This window comes from Phascolarctos cinereus, unplaced genomic scaffold, assembly GCF_003287225.1.
Source record: "Phascolarctos cinereus isolate Bilbo 61053 unplaced genomic scaffold, phaCin_HiC Scaffold_9;HRSCAF=440, whole genome shotgun sequence".
In the NCBI taxonomy this organism is placed as follows: Eukaryota; Metazoa; Chordata; class Mammalia; order Diprotodontia; family Phascolarctidae; genus Phascolarctos; species Phascolarctos cinereus.
This window is the reverse complement of record NW_027556402.1, coordinates 243,932,922-243,958,552: the sequence shown is the minus strand read 5'-3', so window position 1 is coordinate 243,958,552 and position 25,631 is coordinate 243,932,922. Positions and strand designations below refer to the sequence as shown.

The 25,631-nt window shown below is 46.5% G+C and overlaps 1 protein-coding gene across 7 annotated transcripts in view; it reads left to right on the top strand.

Annotated features, from left to right (window-relative positions):
- AMBRA1 (autophagy and beclin 1 regulator 1) overlaps positions 1-25,631 on the top strand; it is a 190,571-nt gene that overhangs the window by 71,711 nt on the left and 93,229 nt on the right. For 4 of the 7 annotated variants that reach the window (XM_021009801.2, XM_021009797.2, XM_021009796.2 and 1 more), the window contains 3 exons: positions 2,185-2,364; positions 16,567-16,647; positions 17,363-17,463. In XM_021009801.2, coding sequence (XP_020865460.1) covers positions 2,185-2,364; positions 16,567-16,647; positions 17,363-17,463 — 362 coding nt within the window. The remainder of the gene's footprint in view (positions 1-2,184; positions 2,365-16,566; positions 16,648-17,362; positions 17,464-25,631) is intronic. The other 3 variants (XM_078149046.1, XM_021009799.2, XM_021009798.2) reach the window with 1 other exon arrangement.

Below are 25,631 nucleotides of genomic sequence, written 5' to 3'. Positions count from 1 at the left end.
AGGAAGGAGAGGGATGAGTTTCTGATATTTGAAAGCTGTTAACTCCGGAAGAGGGAAAATGTAGTTTTAAGGTGAGTTGGAGAGAGAGAGAGAGAGAACTTTCAGCTGGTGATCTCTCCAGTCTCTAGAACATTCTTAGGCCATCCCTAGTCCCAACTGTCTGGTGAGATGTTTGACTGGACAAAGTCTTAGAGAAAGAAAAAGATCTTGAATTGTCCTCTTTTCCTCCAAAGATTTTTGGGTCATTCTACATCTGATCTTTTGATTCATCAAAAAGAGAATGTGATGCCTTACAGAAGCAAGTGACTGACATTTTGTGCTTGAGGATGATTGAAATCTTTACCCTTGAGTCCTCAGATAAAAACTCGAGGATTTAAGTAAACATTTAACTCTCAGCTCAGAGTACACTGTGGTTCGGGTCGTGTTTCAATTCTTGGGGGTGGTATTAATTCATCAAAAGATGTTCTAATTTCTTTCTTCTCTAATATTAAAAGCTTTAGCAGATAGGTGAGGCTCAAGTTAAAGGCCTCGCATTTTGAACTCCCCGCCTCCTTCCAGAGGTCCTAAAAATAATGCTGGAATTTCCTCGCTTTCTGCCCTTGCTGCACGGCTTCTCAGGCTGGCCTGCTTTCTTTCTTGTGTCTGCATCCCCAGTACTTAGCGCAGTGCCTGCCGTATAAGAAGCACTAAACAAACGCTTTTTCGTTCATTCATCAGTAGTCTAGAGAGCTCTCAGCACACAGTGAGCAGGTTCTGAGCGAAGTAATCTCGGGCAAGCTTTGTGGTTGCTCTTTTATTTGAGGTGAGACTTTGAATAATGAGAAGCTGTCCCCAGGAACCGTTGGGAGGCAGATCTTTTTAAAGCAATTCGGTCTATTTCCCCTACTTCCCAAGCTTGTTCCTGCTTCTTTCTTTTCCATCCTCTGAGTTGAGAGATTCCAAAATGGTTCCTGAATATAGACTTCTGAATGGCTTGTGATGGGTAGGAACCGTTGCGTCTTGGCTCCTTTCTCTGGAGAAGTTCAGGATTCTCTGGTTTCTTGCTGCAGATGGTATGGAATTAGGTTTCCGGGGGAATTAACAGTTGGAAGAAGCATCTCTTACGATTCGATCTTCTTGGTCAGTAGACCTGTGCATCCTCTCCCTACCTGTTGTACAAAGGCAATTTGGATCCCAAAGTGCCAAATAGCGCATATTATTCTATGGATGTGAACTTTCCATCTCTAGAGGTTGTCAGCTCTCCTGCTGGAAAATTTCACGTGATGATTGTCCTGGTAGATAACTCCCCCAGTAACAGAGACATTTCTAAGCCATGGTCAAATCTACTGCCAAGTTTTTCTTGGGCTCCTCTGGTCAAGTTCATGTTTTCCTTAAGGATTTCCCCACAGACTGAATCTAAGCTGTGAAGCAGTCGGAGGGCTATGAGTGCCTTTGCAAATGCTCTTCTTGATTTTCAAGTCACTACATAGATGCTTTTAGAATTGGAGATTTTTCATAGCAGCCTTTGATGCTGTCATTGAAAATGTTTTTTTTCCCTTTCCCTTCACTCGCTATAGGTAACCCAGGTCTACAACCCTAGAAGGTGTAGCTAAGTGAGTGAGTGTATGTGGAGAAGAGGTGCAGTGAGAGATGGGCAGTAGGGAGGGTGGCAGTTTGAGGAACAGCACCAGGTCAGACGATGAAGAGCCCATGAGCAGAATAGTTATTATCTGGGAGAGATGTTTGAAGAAGGAGAGAAGAACTGGCTGCCATCTAATTCCCTGCCATTGTTCCTTAGTGCTCCTCCTCTCCTCCCTGATCCTGATGTTGTGACTGCAAAGAACAAGGAAGTCTCTCTGCTCTTTGACTCTCAGACCACTTTGGATAATCAGTAACGAGTTCTGGGGTGATGATTCTAAAGAGAAAGAAATATTTCAGGCTGGATAGATGGTTGGAAAAACTCTGCAAAGTTTGACTGGCTCCCTGGGGCATGCCAAGAAGAAACTGTCATTCTTTAGCTCTCTGTTTGGGCATCTCTGGCAGCAGACGTGGTCAGGACCTCTTTGAATAGAAACTGGAGACCTTGTGAGGGACCCCACTGGTGCATGGGAGAGCTTTCACCCAACTTCCGCAGGGCAGGTGGCATGGAAGAGCTGGAGCTGTCCTTAGTGCTAGTTTGTACCTGTCCATCTCCCTTTCTCTCAGGTTATCTCCTGCTGCATACTACGCCCAGAGGATGATCCAATATCTTTCCCGAAGAGACAGTATTCGCCAGCGCTCCATGCGCTACCAACAGAACCGTCTCCGTTCTTCCACCTCCTCTTCTTCCTCAGACAGCCAAGGCCCATCAGTAGAGGGAAACGACTTGGAGTTTGAGGACTTCGAGTAAGTACATACCTGGCCTGCTTTCTTCCTCCTCTTTCCCCCCCTTCCCCCCAATCCTGTGCTGTGGCCTCTTCCAAGTTGCCGCTGTTCAGGCATGGTAGCTCATTCTTATTCTGGGCTTTTACTTCAAACCTCTCAGTCCTTTTATAGGTGGGATGAGGGACAGTATTGCTAGCCTGCCTTCAGTACCTTTTTAATTGACACAGTTAGATCACTCCTGTCCCTGAAGTTGGAGTGCCACCTTAATTGTAGGTGGTGTCAAGAGCTATCTGATTGGACAAAGGTCAGATTGGGGAGAAAGATATCTGATGTTAGAGACTGGATTTCCATCTTCCATCCTACATATGTCCATTGACTTTGGAAAGGTTTCTGATTAGCTCACTTGGCATTGCTTGGGCACATTTTTCTTCCCAACTCGACTGGGATAGAGAGAAAAGAAAGGGTCACTGCCCCTCTCCAGGAGGAGGATCTTGTCCTCTGGCAGCTTTCATCAGATCCACTCTTGAAGTCTCTGTTTATCTTGCCTAGAGTTTCTCCAGCTCCTGCCCTCAAAAAAGCCTTGGAAGGCTGGCCCATGTCTTAGGGAGGTTAATCATGGAGATCTCCTGTTCCTTCTAGTCTTTGCAGAGTGGCTGTTTTCCATTCTTTGTCTTGCTACTCCTGACTTTTCCATCAGCTTTCCTGGCTGCTTCTCTATCAGACATTTGGCTTTGTTTGTCACTCCTGTTCCGGTGATCTCGAAGCACTATCCAAAATGAAAGAGAAGGCCAAATATCAGAGCTCTTTTCCTCTCTTAGGGTCCGCTGTTTGGAAAATGACAGGAGGAAAGGATGGCCCCAGAAAAGTGTTCCTCTTCTTTCCTCACATTAGTCTTTTCTTCGCATCCGTTTCACATTTTTATCAGGTACAAATGAGAATTGAGTACCATCTTTTTACTTTGTTCCTTCTTTCCTTTTCTCGTAGGAGTTGGGGCAGGTCATAGGGGTTCAAGAACACCCTCCTCTCCCCTTGGCAGCCTCTGAGAACTTAACTCCGTGGTGTAGATGAGAAATCCCTTTGCTGGGGAGAATAAAGGAGTCAAGACAGCCTTTATGAAATTTTATTCTGTGGAATTTCATGCTCCACTAATTGTACACTTGGAAGCAAAGGGAAAAATAAGAGGGACCCTCTCTCCTCTTTCATCGTGACCCTGTTTGTATAATATAGAAATAAGGGTAAGAGATGCAGGAATGACAGTGGCATTCCCAAAGCAGCTGGGGTGGGGTGGGTGGGAGTCTATTAGGCTGCTCTTGGGGGCAGAGCTAAAGAATCAAAGCCCTGAAGGAGCCATTCTTCCCTCCCATCCATCCCTGGGCACATTTGGCAGTAGCTCTGTTGGCAGAGAAGGGAAGCTGACTCTTTCCGTTGCCCAGCCAGACAAGTACCTCTAGGCAAGTGCGTTCCCCGTAGATAGCATTTTTCAAATAGTGGAGTCCATTCAAGGAAGCAGCTGTATCAACCCTGCCAAGCTTTCCATGACTTGGTGCCTGTGAGCAGCTTGTGTGTGTCTTTTTCCCCCCTGCTCCTGAGGAAGTTGGAATTAATGTTGGGGATCACCAGGCCCTCCTCCCCTGCTGCCTTGGGTTGTCGAGTTACCTTCTCATGATGGTGAAAATGCAGAGCCTGTGCCTTTGAACTGCACCTTGCCTCGTGACTTGTCCTTCACAATAGAGTTCTGTATTTAACTTAAAATATTCTTCTGAAATATTCTCCCCACCTTCCCCCCTCCCCCGCTCCTGTTGCCACCTCCTCTCTTTGCCCTTCCTTCCCCACCATTTCCCTTTGCCAGACAGTTTTCTCCCCTTGCTCCCTACAGCCCACCTCTGCTCTGTCTTCCTTCTTGCTTCAGCGCTAGAGCGCAGCTATCAGACTGCTTTCTTGTGTTTTTTTCTTGAGACCTTCTTTTTCTTTTTTCTTGGTTAGCAGCAAAGTGCTGGTTTCCCTGATGCCCATCCTGAATCTCTCCCCGTGAATGCTTGCTTTCCCTGTTGGGCCGACGAGGGCCATCATCTTGTTTTTAATAGCTCCTTTGTATTAGTCATTCTGCAGCACTACAAGTCCAGGTTTTCTAGGGAAGCGTGCTGCCTGGTTGATACCGGTTTACTCTGCATAGCTCTTCTCCTTGTTTAGACCAGTGAACACTGAGTATTACCCCCTCTGTTGTCTGCCGCTCTTCTCTGGCAACCTTTTAGAGGCTCCCTGGAGGGAGGTGTGATAGGGAATGTGAGGGAGGAGGCTGAGAGGCTTCTAAAACTGACACAGCATGGCGTATGTCTCAGAACAGTGCCCCTGAGCTTTTTTCTTTTCCCATGATCCTCCTATCAGAGCATAGTTTCACATCATGACTCTGTTTCCCCTAATTTTCTAAAGCTGCTTCCCTCCACTGCTACATCCCACTCCCTAACTCTTGGGTCATTCTTTTACCCCTTTTCTCCCCCCTCCTCCTCACTTAGATCTCACCTGATGAACCATGTCTCCCCTAGCCTTCGAAATGAGAAAAGTGGTATAAGCTAATGAGTTCTTGTGACAAAAACAAGGTGTCACTGGTTGGCTTTTTTAAAGTCCTGTAGTGTCCGCAACCCTTTGGAGTCCCTTGCTAGAAACGCAGTGAAGCTCTGCGGAAGCAGACCCAGGGGGGAGAGAGGCTGACGTTGGAAGCTGGGTAGCAGCAGAGTAAGCTCTGTCTTCTCGGACCCCAGGCGGATGGCCATGTCTGTGCACAAAAGTAGTTTCCTGCCCTGAATTCCTTCATCTCTCTTGTCTCATCTGCAGTGAGAAGGAGAGAGATTGCAGACTCCTTGGTAGTCAGAGCCCAAGAACTTGAGATCTCGACTCAGGCAGGTTCTTGCTCTGCTTCGGGAGATCTCCTCTGCAGATCTTTAGCTGTGGTCCCGTAAGGCTTTCCAGAGCAGAGAGAAGATGGCATTGGGGCTGGCACTGTTGTCCCTCTTCTCTTATGGCCAGGACACTTCCTAGAATGTAGTGGGGCAGAAAGCCCAAAGCCGCTTTGCCCTTTCCTTCATTTCTATCATCCCTTTGAGTGGAGGAGAGCTGCATGGCCCATCTGAGCTACCGAGGAAACTGTGACCTATGAAACGAGCACCTTGTGCCCCTTTCTGACTTAATACCTGCAGCTTTCTCACTTGGGTTCCTCCTGATGTTGGCCGCACCAAAACTAATGACCCTCCTCTGCTGCTCGTAGAGGAGGCTTCTTTGTTCTCCACTCCAAGGGCCAGCCTGGGTGAGGAGCTCTTCGAGAGATGACAGTGACAGTGATCATGGTGATGGTGAGGATGACAGCTGCCATGTAGACTGCACTTCATATATATATCTTCTAATTTGATCCACAAAGTAGCCATTAGAGGTAGGGGGTAGTATCATTCCAACACATACACTGGATAAGGTGGAACTTTTGGAAACAATTACCAGTGACGGCCACAACAGCAACCATAACAAGAATAATAATAGAGCTAGTAGGATTTGCAAAGTGCTTTACAATCATTATTTCATTTTGTCATCACAACAACTCTAGGAAGTAGATATGATTATTGTTCCCATTTTATAGATGAGAAAACGGAGGCTGAGAGAGGTTAAGTGACTTGTTCAGGGTCACACAGCCAGTAAATGTCTGAAGCAGGATTTGAATTCAAGTCTTCCTGACTTCAGGTCCAGCACTCTATCCACTAAGCTACCTAACTGCTATTCCTAGTACAGAGTAGTAGAAGTCCTAGATTAATTAATATGGCCGACGGGGGATCTGTTCTTTGTACTTTGGCTTGGAGACAATATATGCCCATGAGAGATATGCTTTCTTTTTAGCTGAGGGGTGAATCTTCTTAGTCCACTGTAATTTCTTAATTTTTTTTGCCCCAATCACACCATTTGTATTTGCTTTTCTCCTACCCAGAAATCCTGTAGGTGTGTTGTTGGTATTGTAACGAGGTATTCCCATGGAAGGAATGAAACAAGCATTTCTTAAGCTCTTACTATCTTCTGGGTACTGTGTTGAGCCTTGAGGATAGAGATATAAGCAAAAACAGTCTGTGCCCTCTGAGAGTTTACATTCTAGTGGTGAGGGAAGACCACCCATAGAAAGCGGAGTGGAGGGGAGGCGGGGATGGTTCTGAAGTGTGGAAGCCAGGACTAGGAGGGAAATGAGCAGATCTGGTCCCTGCCGTAAAATGGAGGCTCCAGAAGGGACTCACCAATGGGAGAATGGGGTAGGCCTGAAGAGAGATATTCCTGAATGAGAAGCTAGGTGACACACTGGAGAGAGCTCTGGCCTTCAGTCAGGAAGACTGGAGTTCAGATCCAACGTGTGTGATCCTGAACAAGTCGCTTAACCTCTGCCTGCCTCAGCTTCCTCATCTGTAAAATGAGGATGAGAACACCTACCTTTCGGGTTTGTTGTGATGATAAAATAAGATAATATTTGTAAAAATATACATATGTATATATACAAATATATATTCTGCTAGCTATTATTATTAATGTATTAATATTATTATTACAACTCTTGCCTTCTGATCCTAGAGCTAAAGGTCCTAACAGAGAGGCTGTCCCACTGAATTCATAAAGTCTGCATCTGGTAGTGTTACTTGCCTCAGCTTCCTGTGTGGTTCTCCTGAATTTCCAAGGCTAAGAATATCCTGCTTACTTGATGTGGGCAGGAGTGGCTGCTCTGATGGGAAATAAATGACTGGCCAGTAAGAAACAGGACAGAGAGTTTTTGGACAAAGTGCTGTCTAATTACTTTTGGACAGAAACTGCCTAACCGATCAGGATTCCCTCTTATCCTTTAGCATCCAAATCTGGGGCTCTTTAGAGCCCGAAGTGTGGGTGGGGCGTGGATGAGAGGCTGACCTGGAGTCAGCCAGCTTGGCAGCCACATATAGTGAGTGATTGTGGTGTTCAAATCCAGTGCTTGAAATAGGAGGGAGGGAAACAGCCTGCCATCCCCCTTTCTGCGCTATCCCACCCACATTTATTTTTTTGTCTCGTTTCAGTCTTAAGTACGAAGGCTTTTCTCAAGAGCATCATCTTTTGTGGATGTTCTGCTCCTTTCAGTTCCTTGTTCATTTTCTCGCTGGCTTGTTTTTTACAAACTAGCAGTGCTATAGGGTGGTGATGTCTAGGAGCTTAGCATCTAGCTTTCCATCCTTATTAATGGGGAGGGGAAGAGGTGAGGAACCTGACAAGGCCACTTTCTTTTATCCCTCAGTCATTTCCTGGAATTAATGGTGAACTAATGAAGTTTGCCAGGCAAGTAAGTGACTTCTAGAGTGGTGTTGAGCCGTGTGGGACTATTTGCAGATGCCTTGTTGGCCCATTAGCCCGGAGTTAAAATAATATGCTTCGGGGCCTGGAGTTAAATCTGGCCTCAACACTTAGCAGCTTTGTGACCCTGAGCGAGCCTCAGTCTTCTCATCTGTAAAAATGGGGATCCTAACAGCACCTACCTGACAGAGTTCTTGTGAGGAATAATGAGGTAACACAGGTAGGGGTGCTAAGGAAATGCACACTTTTTACAAAGATACTCCTCGTGGCCTCGGAGTCAGCTTTCTTGAAGGCGGTTGAGGAACATCTAGTGTGTAGAATCCTGTCCTTTCTGCAGGTATTTCCTGCCAGTTGTTTGGCAACTTTAGAAAAGTGCCTTCCCCTTGTGGGCTGAGTCAATAAGAACATTTTGCATTGGGGAAAGAGGAGCTGGGAAGGGATAAAATAGAAGGAAAAAGGACGCGCTCTCCCCCCTACCTCCGTCAGGAAATAAGAAATGTATTTTTTTAATAGGAAGAGCATAGTAAGAGCTTAAACTGTTGCATAACTTATGCTGGTAAAATGAAAATGAGAAGTATATTAAGGGAGGGGACCCACATGTAAATGGTGGTTTTCATCCTCTCTGCCTAAAGTGGCTGATTTCCAGAGACAGACAAAGAATTTCTTCTGTTCTAGGAGAGCCTCCCCTAGTCAGACTCCTAAGGAAGAAGAAGCCTTATGGCAGGTGCTCCTTCCAGGCCTTTGTGCTGTTTAGTTTGAGAGAGTGAGATCTGCTGTTGCTCTTGCTGCTCTGAGTTAGGCTCAGTCCAGGTCTGGGAACATTAGCCAGGACTCCTGACCCAGGGTGTTGGGAGCTGGGCTGGACAAAGTGTAAGTGTACAGGGAGGTGGTCTTTTTCTTTTTGAATTGCCTTATTAAGAGTGGATTAATTTTCCACATTTTCAGCCATGTGCTGTCAGAAGGATAATGGTTTTTTCAGCTTCTTGCTCCACTTAACTCGCTTTTTTACTAAGGTTCAAGCCTAGAGCTGTTTGTCAGCCAGGAGCAGTGAGCACCTGACTGTCTGGTCAGGACACGGCAGTGGCTGAGCCAGAGGTTTATTTCTCATTCCTTTAAATTACAGCTTCTCTGGGAGGCAATTAATCCCAAACCTTGAGCAGCAGAGCTGCTGCTGTGTTTTCTCTTGTTTTGGAGATGAATCTTCTTGGACTCAGCACTTGTCTTGGGTTCTTGATTGTCTGAAGGGCGGTTTTTGTCTCATAAAGGCTTTTTTATTGTTGCCCCCCCTCCCCTTCCCAAATGTCCCTCTGAGAGGTAATCAGAGCTGTGCACAGTTCGACACCCGGGAAAGCCATTAATAACCCAGCCAGCTTCTCTCCTGCTGGCTTACAGCAGCCTTGTCTCGTCAATTGATGAGGATTTCTCTGGTGTTTCCCTGGAGAAGTTCTTTAAGATAAGACTTCTGAGGTGGGGGACTAGGACCAAAGGGGCTTGTGTCACTGTGACCTTTACCTGTCAGTTGGGAGGACCCCTCCGGGCAGTTTGGTCTGCTCCACATCTAGCCCCAGCATTTTAATCTTCCCTGTTTCCCTCCAGCAAACAGTCTGTCCAGGCATTAACTGATCAGGAAGTCCCTTCCTGGTATTCCGCCTGTCTTACTTTCTTCCTCTCACTCCCCAGAGCTCTTGTAACATATTGTGGAGAGACTCATTAAGTGGGCAGGTTTCCAGCACGCCAGTGTTCTAGCCTTGCTGTCCTTTTTACCTTTTCTTGAAAGTCATGTCCATCTCCTTCCTCACAACATACAACTCTCCCTTTCCACATATGTCATGATCAGTCATTATCTTTACTGCCCATCTCCAGGTTCTCCCTCAACTCCAGTACTTAGTTCAATATGATTCACACAGGGATTAAGAGAATGTAAACTCTCTGTGGGCTGGTGCTGGTTTGCTTTTGTCTTTGTATTCCCAGCAATTTAGCACAGTGCTAAGTAGATAGAAGGTACTTTTATCAGCTTCTTCCCTTTACTGAGATGTCTGCAATGTGTTATTTAAGGCCCAAAAAGTTTCCTTCTCTCTATTCATGACTTTGTTGGGGTTTAGAATTGGGAGAGCTGGTTCAGATGTGAAAGAATTCACTTGGACCTTCTCTGTATCCACTGGGAGCTTTATTTGAGAAAGCTTCATGGGTTTGAGATTAGCCAGGAGCTAAACAGAGGCCCTAATTTAGGGAAAAAAACAGGCTTATATAGACAGAAAGCTATACAGCCTGAGGATGATTATGTAATTTTAGGGTTTCTTGTGGGGGTTGAAGATTAGGGCTTACAAGATAAGGAAAAATTGTAATGACACAGGATGGGCAAGATAAATGACAGGATAGGGAACACAGGATAAGGGAGACAAACGCAATTCTTTTGGTGCAAGTTGTATGGTATTTCAAGATAAGAGGATAAGGACTTTAGAAGCCTTCAAGTTCAGGAGGGGCCTCACCAGGTACTGGGAAAAAACAACCCTTAATATTTTTTCTTGCTTTTAGGTCACAGTTTATATCCATATCAACTTCACTCTTCTGACTTGTCCCTTCAGGCTTTCTGATCTTCATTCTGACCTCCCTTTATATTGTCTTACTAGGAATCAGGAAGACCTTAGTTCAAATTCAGCCTCCGACACTGACTAGCTGTGTGATCCTGAGCAAGTCACATATCTTCTGCCTGCACCAGTTTCCTCATCTATAAAATGGGGCTGATAATAGCATCTGCCTCCCAGAGTTGTTGTGAGGATCGAATGAGAAACTTGTGAAGCATTTTGCTAACCTCAAAGCGCTGTATAGGTGCTCTAATTATTGTTGTTACATGGAGAACCCATCAGTTCAGTGATCATCTCTATAGATCTAATCCTAACTGTTGAGATTTAGAGGTGCTGGGACCCCAAAATCGAGTCCTGCCCAAATGAATTTGTCCCAAACCTTCTTTCAGCCAAAGAAGAGGTTTATTAGAACGTCTGCCATATTGGCCAGGCTCTTAAGTAATCTAGGCATTTGTATCGCTAATGCTAGGGGGCCAGATCTTAAGAATCTGGGCCCTTGGCTAGGTTCTTAAGGAATCTGAGCACCTTAATGGAAGCAAGATGGACCTTATATACAGGAAGACTGTGGGAGGGATCTAGGGAGGATCTTGATGGGAGTCGCCAGTAGGCTGGAGTGAACAGAACTGCTGGGACCTGGACCACATGGCCAAGGGAGAATGGAGTCTAGATAGGATGGGAAGGGGCCAGGGAGGTAACAGAACAGAATTGAGAGATTGGGCGTAGCCACGATGAAAGGCCAGTTGAGTAGATTACAGCCTCAGGCAAACGCCAGAGATTTGAGAAAAGTCCAGGGATTTTCTTTTTCGGGTTCCAGATCCCAAAGATATGATCTTTTCCTTTTACCCATCCCCATCATAACCGCTTGCCTGAGCCCAGTTTCAAATCTCCACTTGCCTTTTAGAAATTTGAACTGGTGGCCCATAGGTATCTCTAGCTCTTGGAGTCAAAAACACAATTCCTTGTCTTCCCCTTCAAATCTGCCCCTTTTTTGGACTTCCCTGCCATTGTGGAGGCTACCATTATGCCTCAGTCATCCAGAGTTGATACTGCTGGGTCACCCTCAAGTCTTCCTCCCAGATCCAATCAGATGTCAAAGCTTGTTGTTTCCACCTTCACAGCTTCTTGTGTTATATATGGCCTTCTCTCTGATCATGTGGCTGCGACTCTGGTGCCAGACTCCTGGCACCTCAGACTGGTGTGATTGCCATAGTCTACTGCTTGGTCTCCCTGCCTCAGGTCTCTCCCTCTTCCAGTGTGTTGAGGTTTATGGGTGCTGGGACCCCAAAATAGTGACACAAAGATCCTGCCCGAATGAATTCGACCTGAGCCTTTTTTCAGCCAAAGACAAGGTTTATTAAAAATCCACCATATTGGCCAGACTCTTAAGGAATCTGAACATTTTTGTCACTAATGCAGGTGAGCCAGATTGAATCTGAGCCATTGGCCAGATTTTAAGAATCTGAGCACCTTAATGGAGGCCTAGATGGATCTTATATACAGGAAGACTGTGGGAGGGATCTAGGAGTGACCAAGTAGTCTGAAATGACTTAGAGGTGACTGAGAAGGACGGAGAATGCTGGGAATCTGGACCATGTGGTCAAGGGAGACTAGGGTCTAGGAGTGGAGGTCTAGAATGAAAGGTCACTTAATTAACTGGGAAGGGTCAATGCCTTAGGCGAACACCTGAGACTTGATCAAGTGGGAAAATTCAAGGAGAGTTGGGGGAGGGGGTGTTCCAGAGCCTGTACCCTGTCTTTCCCCCCTCAAACAAATGGGACCTAAATTCTTTTGGGGGTAAGGGGCAAAGGTCTTGGCTTGGCCCTGTCATCAAGTGCAGCCTCCATTCAGTTGCTCTGCTTACTTGGGGGATTTCCTAAATTTCAGGTAGGATTATGCCACCTTTCCATTCCCTCCCCAGTACCTCCATAATAAAATAGAAAGTCCTCTACTTCACATGGAAAACCCTTCACTCCCCTCCCAATAGTCTTTTTAGACTCTCTTGTCCTCCAGCTATTCTCGAATTCAGCTTCACCGATCTTACTTGTCTTCCTCTCACATCTATAGGCACTTTGTCTCCTTCCTCCAAGACCCCCATGCCTGTTATGCTCTTCACCTCCACCTTGTAGTTTCTCTGGCTTCCTTCAAGTCTCAGCTCAAACAGATGCTGGGATTATCTCCCTTTGGCACCGTATAGATCTTCTGTTATCGGTGTGAGTTATTTGATGCTGCCCCATTAGACTGTTTGCTCCTACAGGGCCTGTGTTCTCTCCTTTGTCTGTACTCTAAGTACTTGACGTAGTGCTTGGCCCCTGGTAAGCACTTAGTAACTGCTTGCCGACTGATGGACCTGGATCCGGACTTCATTACTTGATCTGGACGGACCTGCCAGTTATCTGATAATTATAGCGTCTGCTGACCTTTTTCTTAGCCCTTGTCCTTCTCAACCCTTCTTTCAGGTACTCTCCTGGTTGGGTTTTTGTGACTTTAGTCAGCTTGGGTTCTTTTCTTCCATTTCAGGGACTTCAGTCTCTGCTAGATAACGTTCTCTGGGTGTGCTTGAAGACTCCAGCCTTGGGCCTCCTTTTCTGTACCTTCACTCCCTTGGTAGCCCCCTTAGCTTCCCGGGGTTTCGTTAGCATGCATATGGCTCGTTTGAATGTCCAGACAGAGTGGTCTGTCCCCAGAACTCTAGTCACGTTGATCAGCAGCTGCCTATTGGACATTTCAAAGCAGATGTACTGCAGGTATCTCAGCTTGTCCAAAACAGAGCTTATGACTTCCTACCCACCCTTCTTCCAAAATTCCCCATTTCTGTCGATGGCGCCTCCATTCTTCCCCTTATCCAGGATTGCGACCTTGACATCTTCCTCACCCCACAGATCTAGCAAGTGCCATATTGTTTTGTTTCTACCTCCATAGTGTTACTTAAGCCAGTCCCCTTCTCTCCACACATAGAGCTTCCACCCTTGCTCAGGCCTTCATCACGACTTGCCTAGATTCTTGCGATAGTCTCTTCTTTGTCTCCTTTCCTCTGGTCTCTCCTATCTTCAACTTGTCTTCCACATGGCTGCCAAAGTGATTTTCCTAAAGCAGAGGCTTGACCATGCTCACCCCCGACTCAGTCAATTTCCGTGGTTCTGTTAACCCTAGGAGAAATATATCAACTGCTTTCTTTGCCATTTAATGCCCCTGACAGCTTGATCCCACCCTACCTTTCCAGCCTTCCTGTATATCATTCCCTTTCACCCAATCTGTGGTACAGTTACACTGTTTTTTATTACTCCTCATACCTGGGCTCCATCTTCTATCTCTGCACTTTTTCGAAGGCTTTCTCCTGCGCCTAGAAGTGTGGCTCAGAGGCATATGCAGCCTTTCCTGATCTCCCCAAGGTCTAGTGTTCTCTACCTGGTATCATTTTTTAATTGATTTGTCTGTGTACCTGTTGTCTCCCCAGAGAGAACAGAAGCCCCACAAATGGACAGGGCCTGTTTTGTCTTCTGTCTCTAGCCCCTGGCACAGGCCTGGCACAAAACAACTGACTAATGAGTGTTTATTGATTGAAGGAATGGCTCCCTTTGTCAGGATTGTATTTAGGGTCCTTCCTGAGCAGTCAGTGTTGGAGCTTTTTTAAAATTCATTTTTCTAGGAGTGACTTCATTTGCTCCTCCCACCCATGTGACACCACCTAGCTTTAGAGCTGGAAGGTTCCTAAGGGGTCATTGAATGCTAGCCCTTCATTCTACAGATAGGAAAACTGAGGCCTAGTGAAGTTTAAGTGGCTTGTCCAGGGTCTTGCAGGGAGAGGCAGTTCAGGAACTTGAACTCAGGCCCTCTAACTCTAAACCCTTTTGTCGTTAGCCATTTAGTGTCTATTTCCTGTAGTGTGTGTTTGCCTGTGTCACAGTTTTCTGATCACTCTGTGTTTATTTCTGTGATTTTTCATTCTTTGAGTTCTCATCACTTCCCAATTTGAAATCTTCTGTTCATTTCATTAAAATGCCACTTGTCTTCTACCTCCCCATTTTTAATAAAAACATTAAATGAGCCCAGGGAGAAATGCTGATATTTTGGGCAGCCACCAGCCAGCTCCATCTACTTGATCCATCGATATTTTCTTGTTACTCTCTGCTTATAGATCTTGGCTTAGCCTTCAGGCTATGCCCAAGCCAATTGGTGTCATGAGCTTTATTTTCTTTTTACATAGCAGTGTTCCTCAGGAATCACTAAGCACTGAACAGCCACAGTCTGCTGGTGGTGTTTACTTTCTGAAGGAGGGAGAAACCAAGTCAAAAAGACATTGAGGTTTCTTAGATTTGTATATACAGGCATTGAGCTAGGATGCTGTCTCCAAGTGATCTGAGTTTTCTACTCTGGACTGTGGACTGAAGAGCAAAAAATGACAGTTATTTGGTGACTACTTCTTTGTCCTTGCTAGGAATAAATAGAGAATAGTGACATTATTTATATCCCTAGAAAGAGAGCAGAAGGTTGTGATCGTTACCTCCAGGTTTGAATGTGTCTCTTTTTTGGAGACGTAGAGACATAGAAAGTTCTTCCCTTGACTGATTTGTGAAAGGAAACACAGGGCCATTTGCCCAAGCTCTCCTTTAGCCAGAAATCTGAGATCCTGGTTGCAGGATTGAACTGTTTTCTCATGGTTTTTAGCCTGTCCGACAGAATGGTGTCTTTAGTGCAAGGGCGACTGTCATGCAGTGAACTTCTCTGGCTGTCCACTGAATTCTGCTGGCAGAGATATTTACTGATTAGTAAGTCTGAGACTTAAAGGAAGGTAGATTAAAATTTTTACTCTGGTCCAGAAGGAAATTGTTCAGCAGATTTTGTTAATAGCCTTTAAAATACAATTATGAGAAAACAGACCCTGTCTCAGGGAGCAGCTGGGTAAGTTGATGGACTTGGCAGTGGCTCTTTGTAGTTGTTTGAGGTGTCTGCCACTTCCCCTGTGGCCTGCCCTTTCTCTCCTGGTCCCTGCTTCTATTTGCTGTCTTCAGGGCTGCAAAGTCAGAAGGAAAGAGCAGCACTGTGTGTTTGGGAAGCAAAGGTGAAGTACTAACACCCAGACTGATTAATGCATAGGCTGTCCCTGCCCTGCTGTTGATCTGCCCATTCATGTGCTGCAAGGGCTACACTCTACGCACAAACAAGAGCCAAGATGTGCTTTCTCTTTTAGACCTCTAGATTCACCCCTTCCCCCCCACCCCCCCAGGACCCTCAAAAACTAAGAGGAGATTTAAATTTTGGCCACTGGCCAGCTCTAGCAAAATCTTACTGGTCTAACCCAGAGGAAGGAATTCAGAAACTGGGATCCTTGCCTCAGAAAGGCTCAATTATTCTGTGAAGCTGGTTAGGCCCTAATCAACTCTGCAGTTCAGCTAGGTCCCTTTACTTTTGGCCTTTTGTTGGAATAAAATAAAAACCATCTTGGTTCTTCTCACCTGTGGCTTCCAGTCAGTGATTCAAGGACAAGATGGTATGTGCACCTCCTCCACTTGGGGCGTCCCTCTAGCATGCTACAGTGGGAGAAAACAGGACTTGGTAGTTCTCAGCTGCAAACCCAACACTTCTTGTCATGATGCATGATAAGGGCGGCCAAATAGTAGCCAGTAAGCCTCAAAGAACAATTCTAGCCTTTGTCTTCTTTCTCCCTCAGGTCCAGCTGACCTGGGTTGGCGTTACATTTTCCAGTAGTCTTAGGGTCCCCCATTGGCCTCCTCCAGTTTTACTCACTACAAGAATGAGAGTCTTATCTTCTTTTCACCATTTTCATTCTCACATCCATTCCATGGACTAAAGTGAATCCTGAAAGGGCATCACATTTAAGTGGAATTGATGAGGTAATTTTTCTTCTCTTCCAGAGCCCTTGACACTGAAGTCACTTTGCTTGATTTAATCCAGGAAAAGAAATCTGTCTGTCCCATTCCAATTCCCTGGAGGCCACATACTTGACTCCAAATGGAGACTCCACAAAATTCCAAGATTATCTCAGCAATAGAAAGCCTCTCCTCCTCTTGCTCCTCCAAATTGTACCAAGATTTGTTTAATGACCATTTTAATGATTTAATAAAAGTGCTTGGTAAAGCACTTGGAAGTCTCCTAGGTGCACTACTCTGGAAAGTCCTAAGTATATCTGGGGTTCATGCGGTGTGCAGAGAGGGCATGAGCTGAGAGTAATCATAGAATCTTCTGCCCAGAGGGGCTGGGCGTCAGGTCCTTGCTCTTTGGCCTGAAAGGTGATTTGACTTGAGCGATTCCCTTAATTAGTTGGTTTTTTTCCCTCCTTCAGGGACAATGGAGACAGATCCAGGCACCGAGCCCCACGTAATGCAAGGATGTCTGCCCCTTCACTCGGACGCTTTGTCCCCAGGTAAGAGTTGTGCAGGCAGATAGGGAAATGGTCTTTGCAAGGAGAAATGTTAAAGTTAATTTCTGACCCCTGGCTGGTGATGTTTGGAATTATTCAGCCCTGTGTCCAAGTGGTAGAGGAGGTGTAGGGGAAGAGCCCACGAGTGGGATGCCACAGACCTAGACTCTCATTCCAGCTTTTCCATGTATTTTATATGTGATCTTGAGCCAGTCTTCTTTCTGAGTCTGTTTCCCTATCCATCCATAGAGGGGCTACAAGGGATGGTCTCTGAGATATCTTCTAGTTCAGGTATTTAGGGGTTCACTGGGATTCTGCTTTGGTGAACTACAGGCTGCCGTCTTGAAAATTGACCGGAGACTTATAGGATGCTTTAATTGAAGGCAATTTAGAGAGGGAAAACAATAAGAGAGAGACTTGAATAAGCCTAAGAAACTTTATTCACCTAGGAAAAGCAGAGAAGAAACTGAGATATGATAGAAGGTAAATTAGATGATGTATGAAGAGCACTTTAAATGTTAAAATACTAAATCGTTGTGAATTGCTGTCATCATTATCATGATCATCATCAACTTGAGAAGTTCTGGGGGGCTTTGGGGGCCCAATTCCAGCCTGGCTTTCGGTCCCGAGGGATAGGTGGGTGAGCCTTTGCAGAACCCGCTTGTTTTGTAGCGAGCAGTCTATGGTAGACTTCTTATGTGATGACTTCTCTCTGTAGGCGTTTCTTGCTACCGGAATACTTGCCTTATGCTGGGATTTTCCATGAACGAGGACAGCCTGGATTGGCCACTCATTCCTCTGTTAATAGAGTCCTGGCAGGTAAGAAAATGATTCCTTCTTGACTCGGGAAGCTAACATAGCTTCCTGCTTCTACGCCTGTGTCGACTGCCTATAGGTGATAAGTAAAGGCTTCTTAGCTCTTCGTCATGCTGTTTACCTGAAAATGCTGTACAAGAATTTCCTAATTCCTAATTGGCATTGAGGAGACGACTAGAGGACACAATCTAGTGTTTGCCTCATTTAAAAGACCCCTTCCTGTCTACCTTTTCATACCCCCCCCCTTTTAAATTTAAACCAACTGTTTCATAATGTAGAGATGATGGTCTTAGCAGTGATCCTAATCGAATGATAAGGTGTCTTGTTCATGTTACGGTCTGTGAGACACTCACGAGGCAGATCCTGTGATTCAATTAGGAGCTTAACACACACCTCTCCAACCCTGTGGCGCTGCCAGCATATGCGGCTTCCAAGTGCTTTGGAATCTTTCAAGGCAGGGGGAGGGAAGAGGGACTAGAGCTCCAAGGTGCCAGCTTGGCTGACTTCACATGGCAAAAAATGGGTTGGGTCCACATAAGGGAGGCCTTGGGAATCTGTGTAGCTTACTGACCTGTATGTATCCTCTGGTGGTATGGGCAGAGTCTGTGCACCGAGGGGAATGGCGCTGAAGGATCTCTCCTGTGGGGCAGGCACTAGGGCTTGCTCTTCATCATTGGGTTGTTTTGAAAGAGCCTGGGGATCTGTCAATACAACAGAGAAAGTGAGAAGAAGGTCAGTAGCTCCTGCCAAGGAACAGGGACAGTGCTCCTCCATTCTCACCTGGGAGGCCTCAGTATCCTCTCATCTCCTGAGGTTCCATTTCTCTTTCCCTCTGTTGGACAGAGCATGCCATTTTGGGGCACATGCCATAGCCTCGGGTGTCCCCAGTTGGTGGTTGGGAACAGAGCCTGGCTGCCGAGTCCCTCCTGGCCAGTTAGCCGTGTATGGTTTGGTGGATGGCACGTGGAACTCCTTGTTGGAAGATAGTCACTTGCTGCCAGGCAACCCAGCAGAGCTCCCCTCCACCCTGCTTTGTTGCAGACATCTGCCTTCACCACCCCACACAGCACCTCCTGCTCCTCCTCTCTGGGCAAATCTATATTTCCTTGGCATTTAGCTTTTCGGAGCAGCTGCTTGTTGGTTTTGTCCCCTCCTCGCCTCCGGTGACTCCTTTCCCCCACTTCCTGATCTCCTCCTCCACCTCCAGGGGTCTGACAGAAATTAGCCCCATTTTTGTATTTGAACACTGCTGTGCACAGCTCAGGATGTAGGGATGATGCTCGCCTTACAGATGGCTATAGCTGGTGAGCCCAGGCAGGCTTTCTTCATCAGAGCAGGCAAGGTGGCCCCAGGGACAGGAGGTCTGGCTGCCAATATTTGAAGGCACTTGGCGTTGGCAGAGATAAACTGATTATCTCCATTTTCTGTAGCCTCCACTACATACAGATTATCTACTGAGCTTTCCTGTCCCATAATTAAACTACCAAACTTCCACATCAGCATGGGCCCTTTCTCACCTCCTCATTTCTTTCTTCTGGAGTGACCACCTCTGACTTTTAAAAAATGGCACAGATTACATGGAACCTCCCATGACTGCTTGTCTCTCTCAGGATAGGACTTGACATGGCATTTTCCCTGTGGGCTGCATCTTTTTTCTACTTTGTATGGCACTTAGATGTAGCTTGTATCACCCTTCCCTCCCCAAACTTTCCCTGTGGCCCCCTCCCACCCCCACCTGCAGCTGAGTGAACTCCCAGACCTGCTGAACATTTCCTAGAGACTTTTGGTCATCCTAGTCTTTTCCTGAACTTCTCTTTCTGGTATGGCAACATTTGACTTATCTGATTGCATTTATTCAGGAAGCTGCCATAACAGTGGCTTTCAGTGGAAGGAAAATTGACCTTTGAGCTCTGTCATCCTACTCTTCCAGTTTTGGGTTTTGAGCATGCTTCTGGAAGCTGCCTCTTTGTCCAGGGCTGGGTGCTGGGAAGAAGGGCTGGCAGCAAAAGGTCGGAGGGCCAGTGTGTGCCCCTGCAGCTCCTCTTGTGCCAAGTAGGCATGCAAGGGCCTCCAGCCTTCGGATGAACAGCTGAGGATGCGTGGGCAGAGCTCTATGGGAAATCTGGATCCATTCCATTCCATTCCCTCCTTATCATGAGGCTCAAGTTGAGATGGGAAGCCAGGGCCACCAGAGAAGTAGCTGATGGTTATTTTTTTCATGCTGCCTTTTAGAGCTTTCTCCCAGTGTGTCGTTTTATGGAAAGCTGCCACTCTTCACAAATCCAGACCATGGTCTGTCTGCCTTCAGGTCCAGCCCATTGGTTTACAGACACCAAAAAATTAGAACTGAAAGATTAGACCCCTCTCATTTTATAGACAGAAAGCTAAGGCCAAGGGTGATCATGGGATTTAGGTGGAGGAGCTTGTTAGCTTCTCACAGGGGCTTAGTGTCATTGTTCAGTAAATGCTGGTTACCTGCCTCCCTGCCCCGGTTAGCTGGGGCTAGAAGCTCATCCTCCTGACTGTGCTGCAGTTCACTCTTCAGTAAACCAACAGAATCCACATTTAAGGTGTAAGTACAGTGAGAGCTGTGGAAGTAGCGTGTACCAGACCCATGCTGTGAGGACATTAGGAATGGGGGCCCCAAGGAAGAGGAGCCTTTGAAGCCAGGAGGGAGGATCTGTCAGAGGGGGTTGTTTGGCATGAGTGTGGGTCTCTTTTCAGTTACGTTTGGCAGCCTGGCTAATTAATGGGAAAGCAGAGAATAGAAGATTTTTCTTCTGAGGGTCAGGGTCCTGGGCAATGCAGAGTATTATTTATTTGCCCTACATTATCTTTATGACTTTTATCTTAATGAGCATCTGCCCCAGCAGATGGGGGCCTCATGCATTTTATTTTTTCCTTTGATTAAAAATGATAGGGGGAGTATTGGGGCTTGTCAGCTCCTGGCTCTGGGTCACTGGTGTCTGCTTGAGTATCTTAATTCAAAAGTGGCTCTGGGCCCAGGCAGCATCTTGGTTACTGGTTGGTGTAGATAAAACAAACTTGTCCTTTTTGCAGTGGGCTTTTTTGTCGTCGTCATCGTTGTTTTTTTTAGGCAATTGTGGTTAAGTGACTTGCCCAGGGTCACACAGCTAGTAAGTGTTAAGTGTTTGGTCTGACACTGGATTTGAACTTAGGTCCTCCTGACTTCAGGGCTGGTGCTCTATCCACTGTGCCACCTAACTGGCCCCTTGCAGTGGGCTTCTTCCCCCCCTTCCTTCCTTCCTTCCTTCCTTCCTTCCTTCCTTCCTTCCTTCCTTCCTCCCTCCCTCCCTGACCTTTCCCCTCTCCACTTTCAAAAATTTGATTTGTAACTACTGCAGGAGACTTAGTTGCAATAATACCATCGCCAGAGTGTCTTGGGGTCTTGATTTGGTGGATAGGAGGGTCTGACAACAGGGAAATGTTTTCAGTCTTTGGAGAGTTCTTTGTCTTGCCGTCTGGGGTTGTGTTTGGTGAATTGGATGTCTGTTCTTTCAGAATTATACTGAGGTCACAACCTTATTTCCACCATAAGCAGTGCATGATGTTGCCTACTCTCTATTAGAAGTATTTAAATATGAAATGTATGGTAGCAAGCAAGGTTTCAGCCCTTGTGTTCAGATATGGGAAGCACCTTCTGAACTAGATCTAGAACCCTAGGACACTTGCCCTTCAGATTCTCGATCCAGGAACCAGCAAGTGGAGCATGAATGGTATGTTCCAACTTGGTGTCAATTAAAATGACTGTTTATAAAACTCTGATAAATGGACAGTTAGTGGTAGTGACATTAGCTGGTGCTGCTTTAATAATTAACTCAATTACCTTTCACTTCTGCTCCAGTGATAAAAGTGAAGGAGATAAGGGGCTGGTCTGGTTGCCCTGGAAACCAGCCAGTAAGGAGAGCCTCTGTCCTGGGGACCCCTGCCTCCCAGCTCCCCAGCCTCGCTTCCTGTCACTAGGAGCTTGGTGGTTGATTCTCTCTGCTCCTGAGGCTTTCACTCCACCAGTTCTCGGCCTCTCCTAGGGGATCATTGGAGGCCTAGGCTTTTATTTCTGAGCTAAGATGCTCTGGTTCATCTTAGGCTTTCTATAGAAAGTATTGGATCCCCCAGATCTTGCCTGTAAACTTGTTTCTTCTTTCCCTTATTACAGGTGGCTGTCTTTTAGGGAATTTCTTCTTGATCTTTGACAAGTGCTGGTTGTGACTACTCCCTGTCTGTTTGTGGAGCTGGCAGGGTTCCTTTGCTAATTTATGTTCTCTGTTAGTCAGTCAGTAAATGTTTTATGGGAGCACAGAGTCCTAGAACTGAGGACTGCAAGGGACCCTAGAGGCTGTCTGGTCAATCTCAGCCTCTGAAGAGGCCCAAAGACATAGATCTTCACCAGGTCGGGATCCTTGCCCACAGTTTGATCCAGGTTAGTCCCAGAGTCCATTGGCCTTCCATCATGCCGCACTGCTTCCTGAGTGCTCCTCCGTCTTGGGGAGATAGCAAAGAGTGGGAGACATCCCCTCCAGGAGCACACATTGTAGCCAGGAAGCACATGTTCATAGCTCAGTAAAGGGTGGGATCACTGGGCCTCGAATGGCTGGGAGAGGCTCCGCAGGCTCTGAGGACTTGCACCCAGACAACTAGAGTTTTTTGGTTTTTTGGTTTTGGTTAGGCAGTAGGGTTAAGTGACATGCCCAGGGTCACACAGCTAGTTAAGTGTTATGTGTCTGAGGCCAGATTTGAACTCAGGTCCTCCTGAGTCCAGGGTAGGTGCTCTATCCACTAAGCCACCTAGCTGCCCTAACTAGGTTTTTTGTTTCTTAATTTGTGTACATGTCTTCTATGTCCCCCAGGGTACTGTGAAGTCCTTGAACACAGGGACCGATTCTTCTTCATCTTTGGGACTCCCTCCAAGGTTAGCATAATATCATGCTTTGCACCTAGGAAATGCTCAACAAGTGTTTTCCTTGTTGCACTGAGGTAGCACTTTGGGCTAATCTAAAAGAGAATGTAGCATTTATCCAGTGAAGGGCAGGAGAGGCAGCCTGAGTATGTGATGGGTTTGGGGCTCAGCTGGGGAATGATAGGGAAGCAGGCATGCTGCTGGACACAGCAAAATATGGTGAGGGGTATTGACCAAAAAGGTGGTGAGGGCTCACCCTTGATCCACTCCTCTTCCGGAGTGCCCAGGAGAGTGGACATAAGGTCAGGATGTCTGGACACCAGTTCTGGCTTTCGTTTCCTAGCCATGTGGTGTTGCTCCACCTTGGTGAGCCTCAGCTCCTTTATCTGGGAAGAGGGGGAAAACGAATAGCTAATTTCATTACTTGGCTCACAGTGGGGTTAGGTGAAAAGCATTTTGGAAATAAACCTTCAAGCGCTGTGTTTAAATGTGAGGAACAAAGACATAGAAAAGTGATTTGTCCTTGTGACTTCCCCTGTCACGGCCTCAGCCCTGAGAATTCAGGGATTCATCTGGAGTTTAATGGTCACTTCACCCCATTGTGCTCTGGCTGTGGAGGGGGAAGGTTGGTGATGAGGGCCGTTTCTTGATCCCTTTTGCACGTGTACTGTGCTTCTTGGTCATCATTGGGACCTCTCTTTCCCCTGTCAAACACCTTGCTCTGTCTGTGCTGTCATCTTCTGCTTTGTGGTCCCAGCAGATTGGGGTGCAGGGCTCTCTGAGCTGAGAGTCATCTGAGGAGAGAAAGGGTTATGATGGAACTTTGTACTGGAAAAGCCCTGCACTGACCTTGGCACCACCTGTGCAATTGAGAGCTGCCCCCCGTGGTTGCCATGGTTACTGAGGAGCTGCCTGCTTGCCTAGTGAGTAGAAGTAGATTCTCCAGATTGACTCATTGAGCTGGGGCAGAGTCAGGGGAGGGATGAGATGACAAGTTGGCAGCATGATTTGGGGGGCAGCTAGTGCCCATTAAATGATGGATTATGGACCTTGGATCGCACTTGTAGGAATTAAGCTATTAACAAAGGGAGAAGAAACAAGCGTTTATTAGGCACTTACTGTGTGCCAGGCTTTGTGCTAAGAGCTTTACAAATAGTATCTCATTTGATCCTCATAACAACCCTGGGAGGTAGGTGCTATTATTCCCCATTTTACAGATGAGGAAACTGAGGCAGACTTGCCCAGGCTCACCCAGCTTAGCTGGATTGGAACTTACCTTTCTGACTTCATACCCAGTGCTCTGTGCACTGTGGCGCCACCTAGCTGTGAGTAGAGGAGAAAACAATGTGCCCTTCACCTGCGGTTTTCAGTGTGAGGTGGGGAGCAGTTTTGGTGTGTAGAGGTACGTCAAAAAAAGCTAGACCACATGGCTTTTATTGGGGCATGCGGATTGCTTGTTGGGCTGCCTGGGTCTCAGACCCACCAAGAGTCTCTCCCTCTCCCTGGGTAAAGAAAGGTTTGAATAAAGAAGTAGACCCTGGCCTGGGGAGGCTTCCAGTGAGTGCAGGTCCCCTGAAGGTATGTCAGCGCCCCGTCCTACCTCCCACTGAGAACTGTCCCATGTTTTGAGAGTAGGAATGGAGAAGATCTGGCTGCTTTGCAGTATTTATTATATCCTGAAAACTCTCCATTCTACTCATAGCTTCTCTGACACATGTGACTGATGTATCTACTAGGGTATTTTGCATCTCTGTTCATGCAGGATCTGTAGGAAGAGAGGCCCAAATGTGAAGCCACATGCTGGGTTTCCCAGTATGGGGGCAGCTCTTTAAGTAAAAGTGGACCCTAGACAGAATTAATTTCTACCTGGATGACCAGGTAGCAATTTCTTTCTTTTCACGTGATGCTCTCCTTAGCTTTTCTTTCAGTCTCCTTTTCTTCTCATTTCTCCAAGATGCCTGATTTATTCTGAACTGACTGGAAATGCCATGGAAGCTGGCAGACAGCACCTCTCACCCTTCCTTTCGAAGTAGAATCAAGTTTTCTTATGTTAATTTCCTTCCTTTTAATACCTGCTGTTGTTCCTCTAGGCCACTTGTGCCCAGGGTCCCTGGGCCATGCAGGTGGTATCTTGGGAAGGCAATGGGGAACTGAGGCCCTGCCATTTTGTGGGAGAAGAGGGCACCTTGCAGATAGTTCAGTGGAGGGTCACTGGGGTGGGGCAGGCCTTCACGTGTTGAGCAGCAGTAATGAAGATCAGATCGTTTGGCCTTGATGTAGGGATGCAGGCTCCTCGGCATTTAGGCCATGAATCCATTTCAAACCCAAGAGATTCACCAAGAGTCTCTACCTTTGCTTCACATGTACCTTCCCCCAAATGAAAAAGGGACTGAACAAGTACACCAGGACCTCCGTGTGGGAAGAGTGAGCACTTTTTTTTTTTAAACAATCTTGTGGCTGGGAAATCGAAAAACATCCCCTCCAGAAATGGAGAATTAATCTGGTCCTAAGTAGAGAGAGCAGTTGTACATATTATCTTTCCTCCACTTGCCTTTCTCAACCCCGCTTTCCTCTGGTACGACACAAGTTTCCCAAGGACAGAGACTGTCATTTTTCTGTTTTCTATACCTAGTGCTGATTGCAGTACTTCCTGTGTTGGGGGGTGGGAGTATTCCTGAATCTGTGGTTTCAGGCAAGGAAACACTTTTTACCAATGCAAAATAGCACCTGGTTTGCCACTTACAGTCTTAGGTAGTTCTCTGTGGCCATGAGGTGAAATGACTTGTCTCAGTTCCCCCAGAAAGTAAAGGTAAGAGGCAGCACTTGAACCCAGATCTCCCTGACTCCAAGGCTGGCTAACTGTCCTTTCACCTAGCCCATAATAGGCACTTAAGAACCATTGCTGAAACAGTAGAATGGAAATCTGGTTGAGTTGGGGCATTGGGACCATAAGAGAAGAACTTGCAACCATTTTCCTAAATAGAATTGGCTCAGCCCAGACAAAGCAAGATGAATTTCCCCTGGCAGCTGCCATCTTGAAAACAGCTGGTTCTTGTAGTACTTGCTGATTAGCCATTTGCCCAACAGCAGGATTTCACCACAGATCCTGTTGTGATGGTTTCAGTTGGATTCACAGAAATAAACAAAACGAACAGACCTGGATTAGCCCCAGCCTCTTCCACCACGAAAGGGCTGGGTGCAGCCCATTGACACCAAGCAGCACTTAGGGTTAGGATGAGCCTTGAGGCCAAGG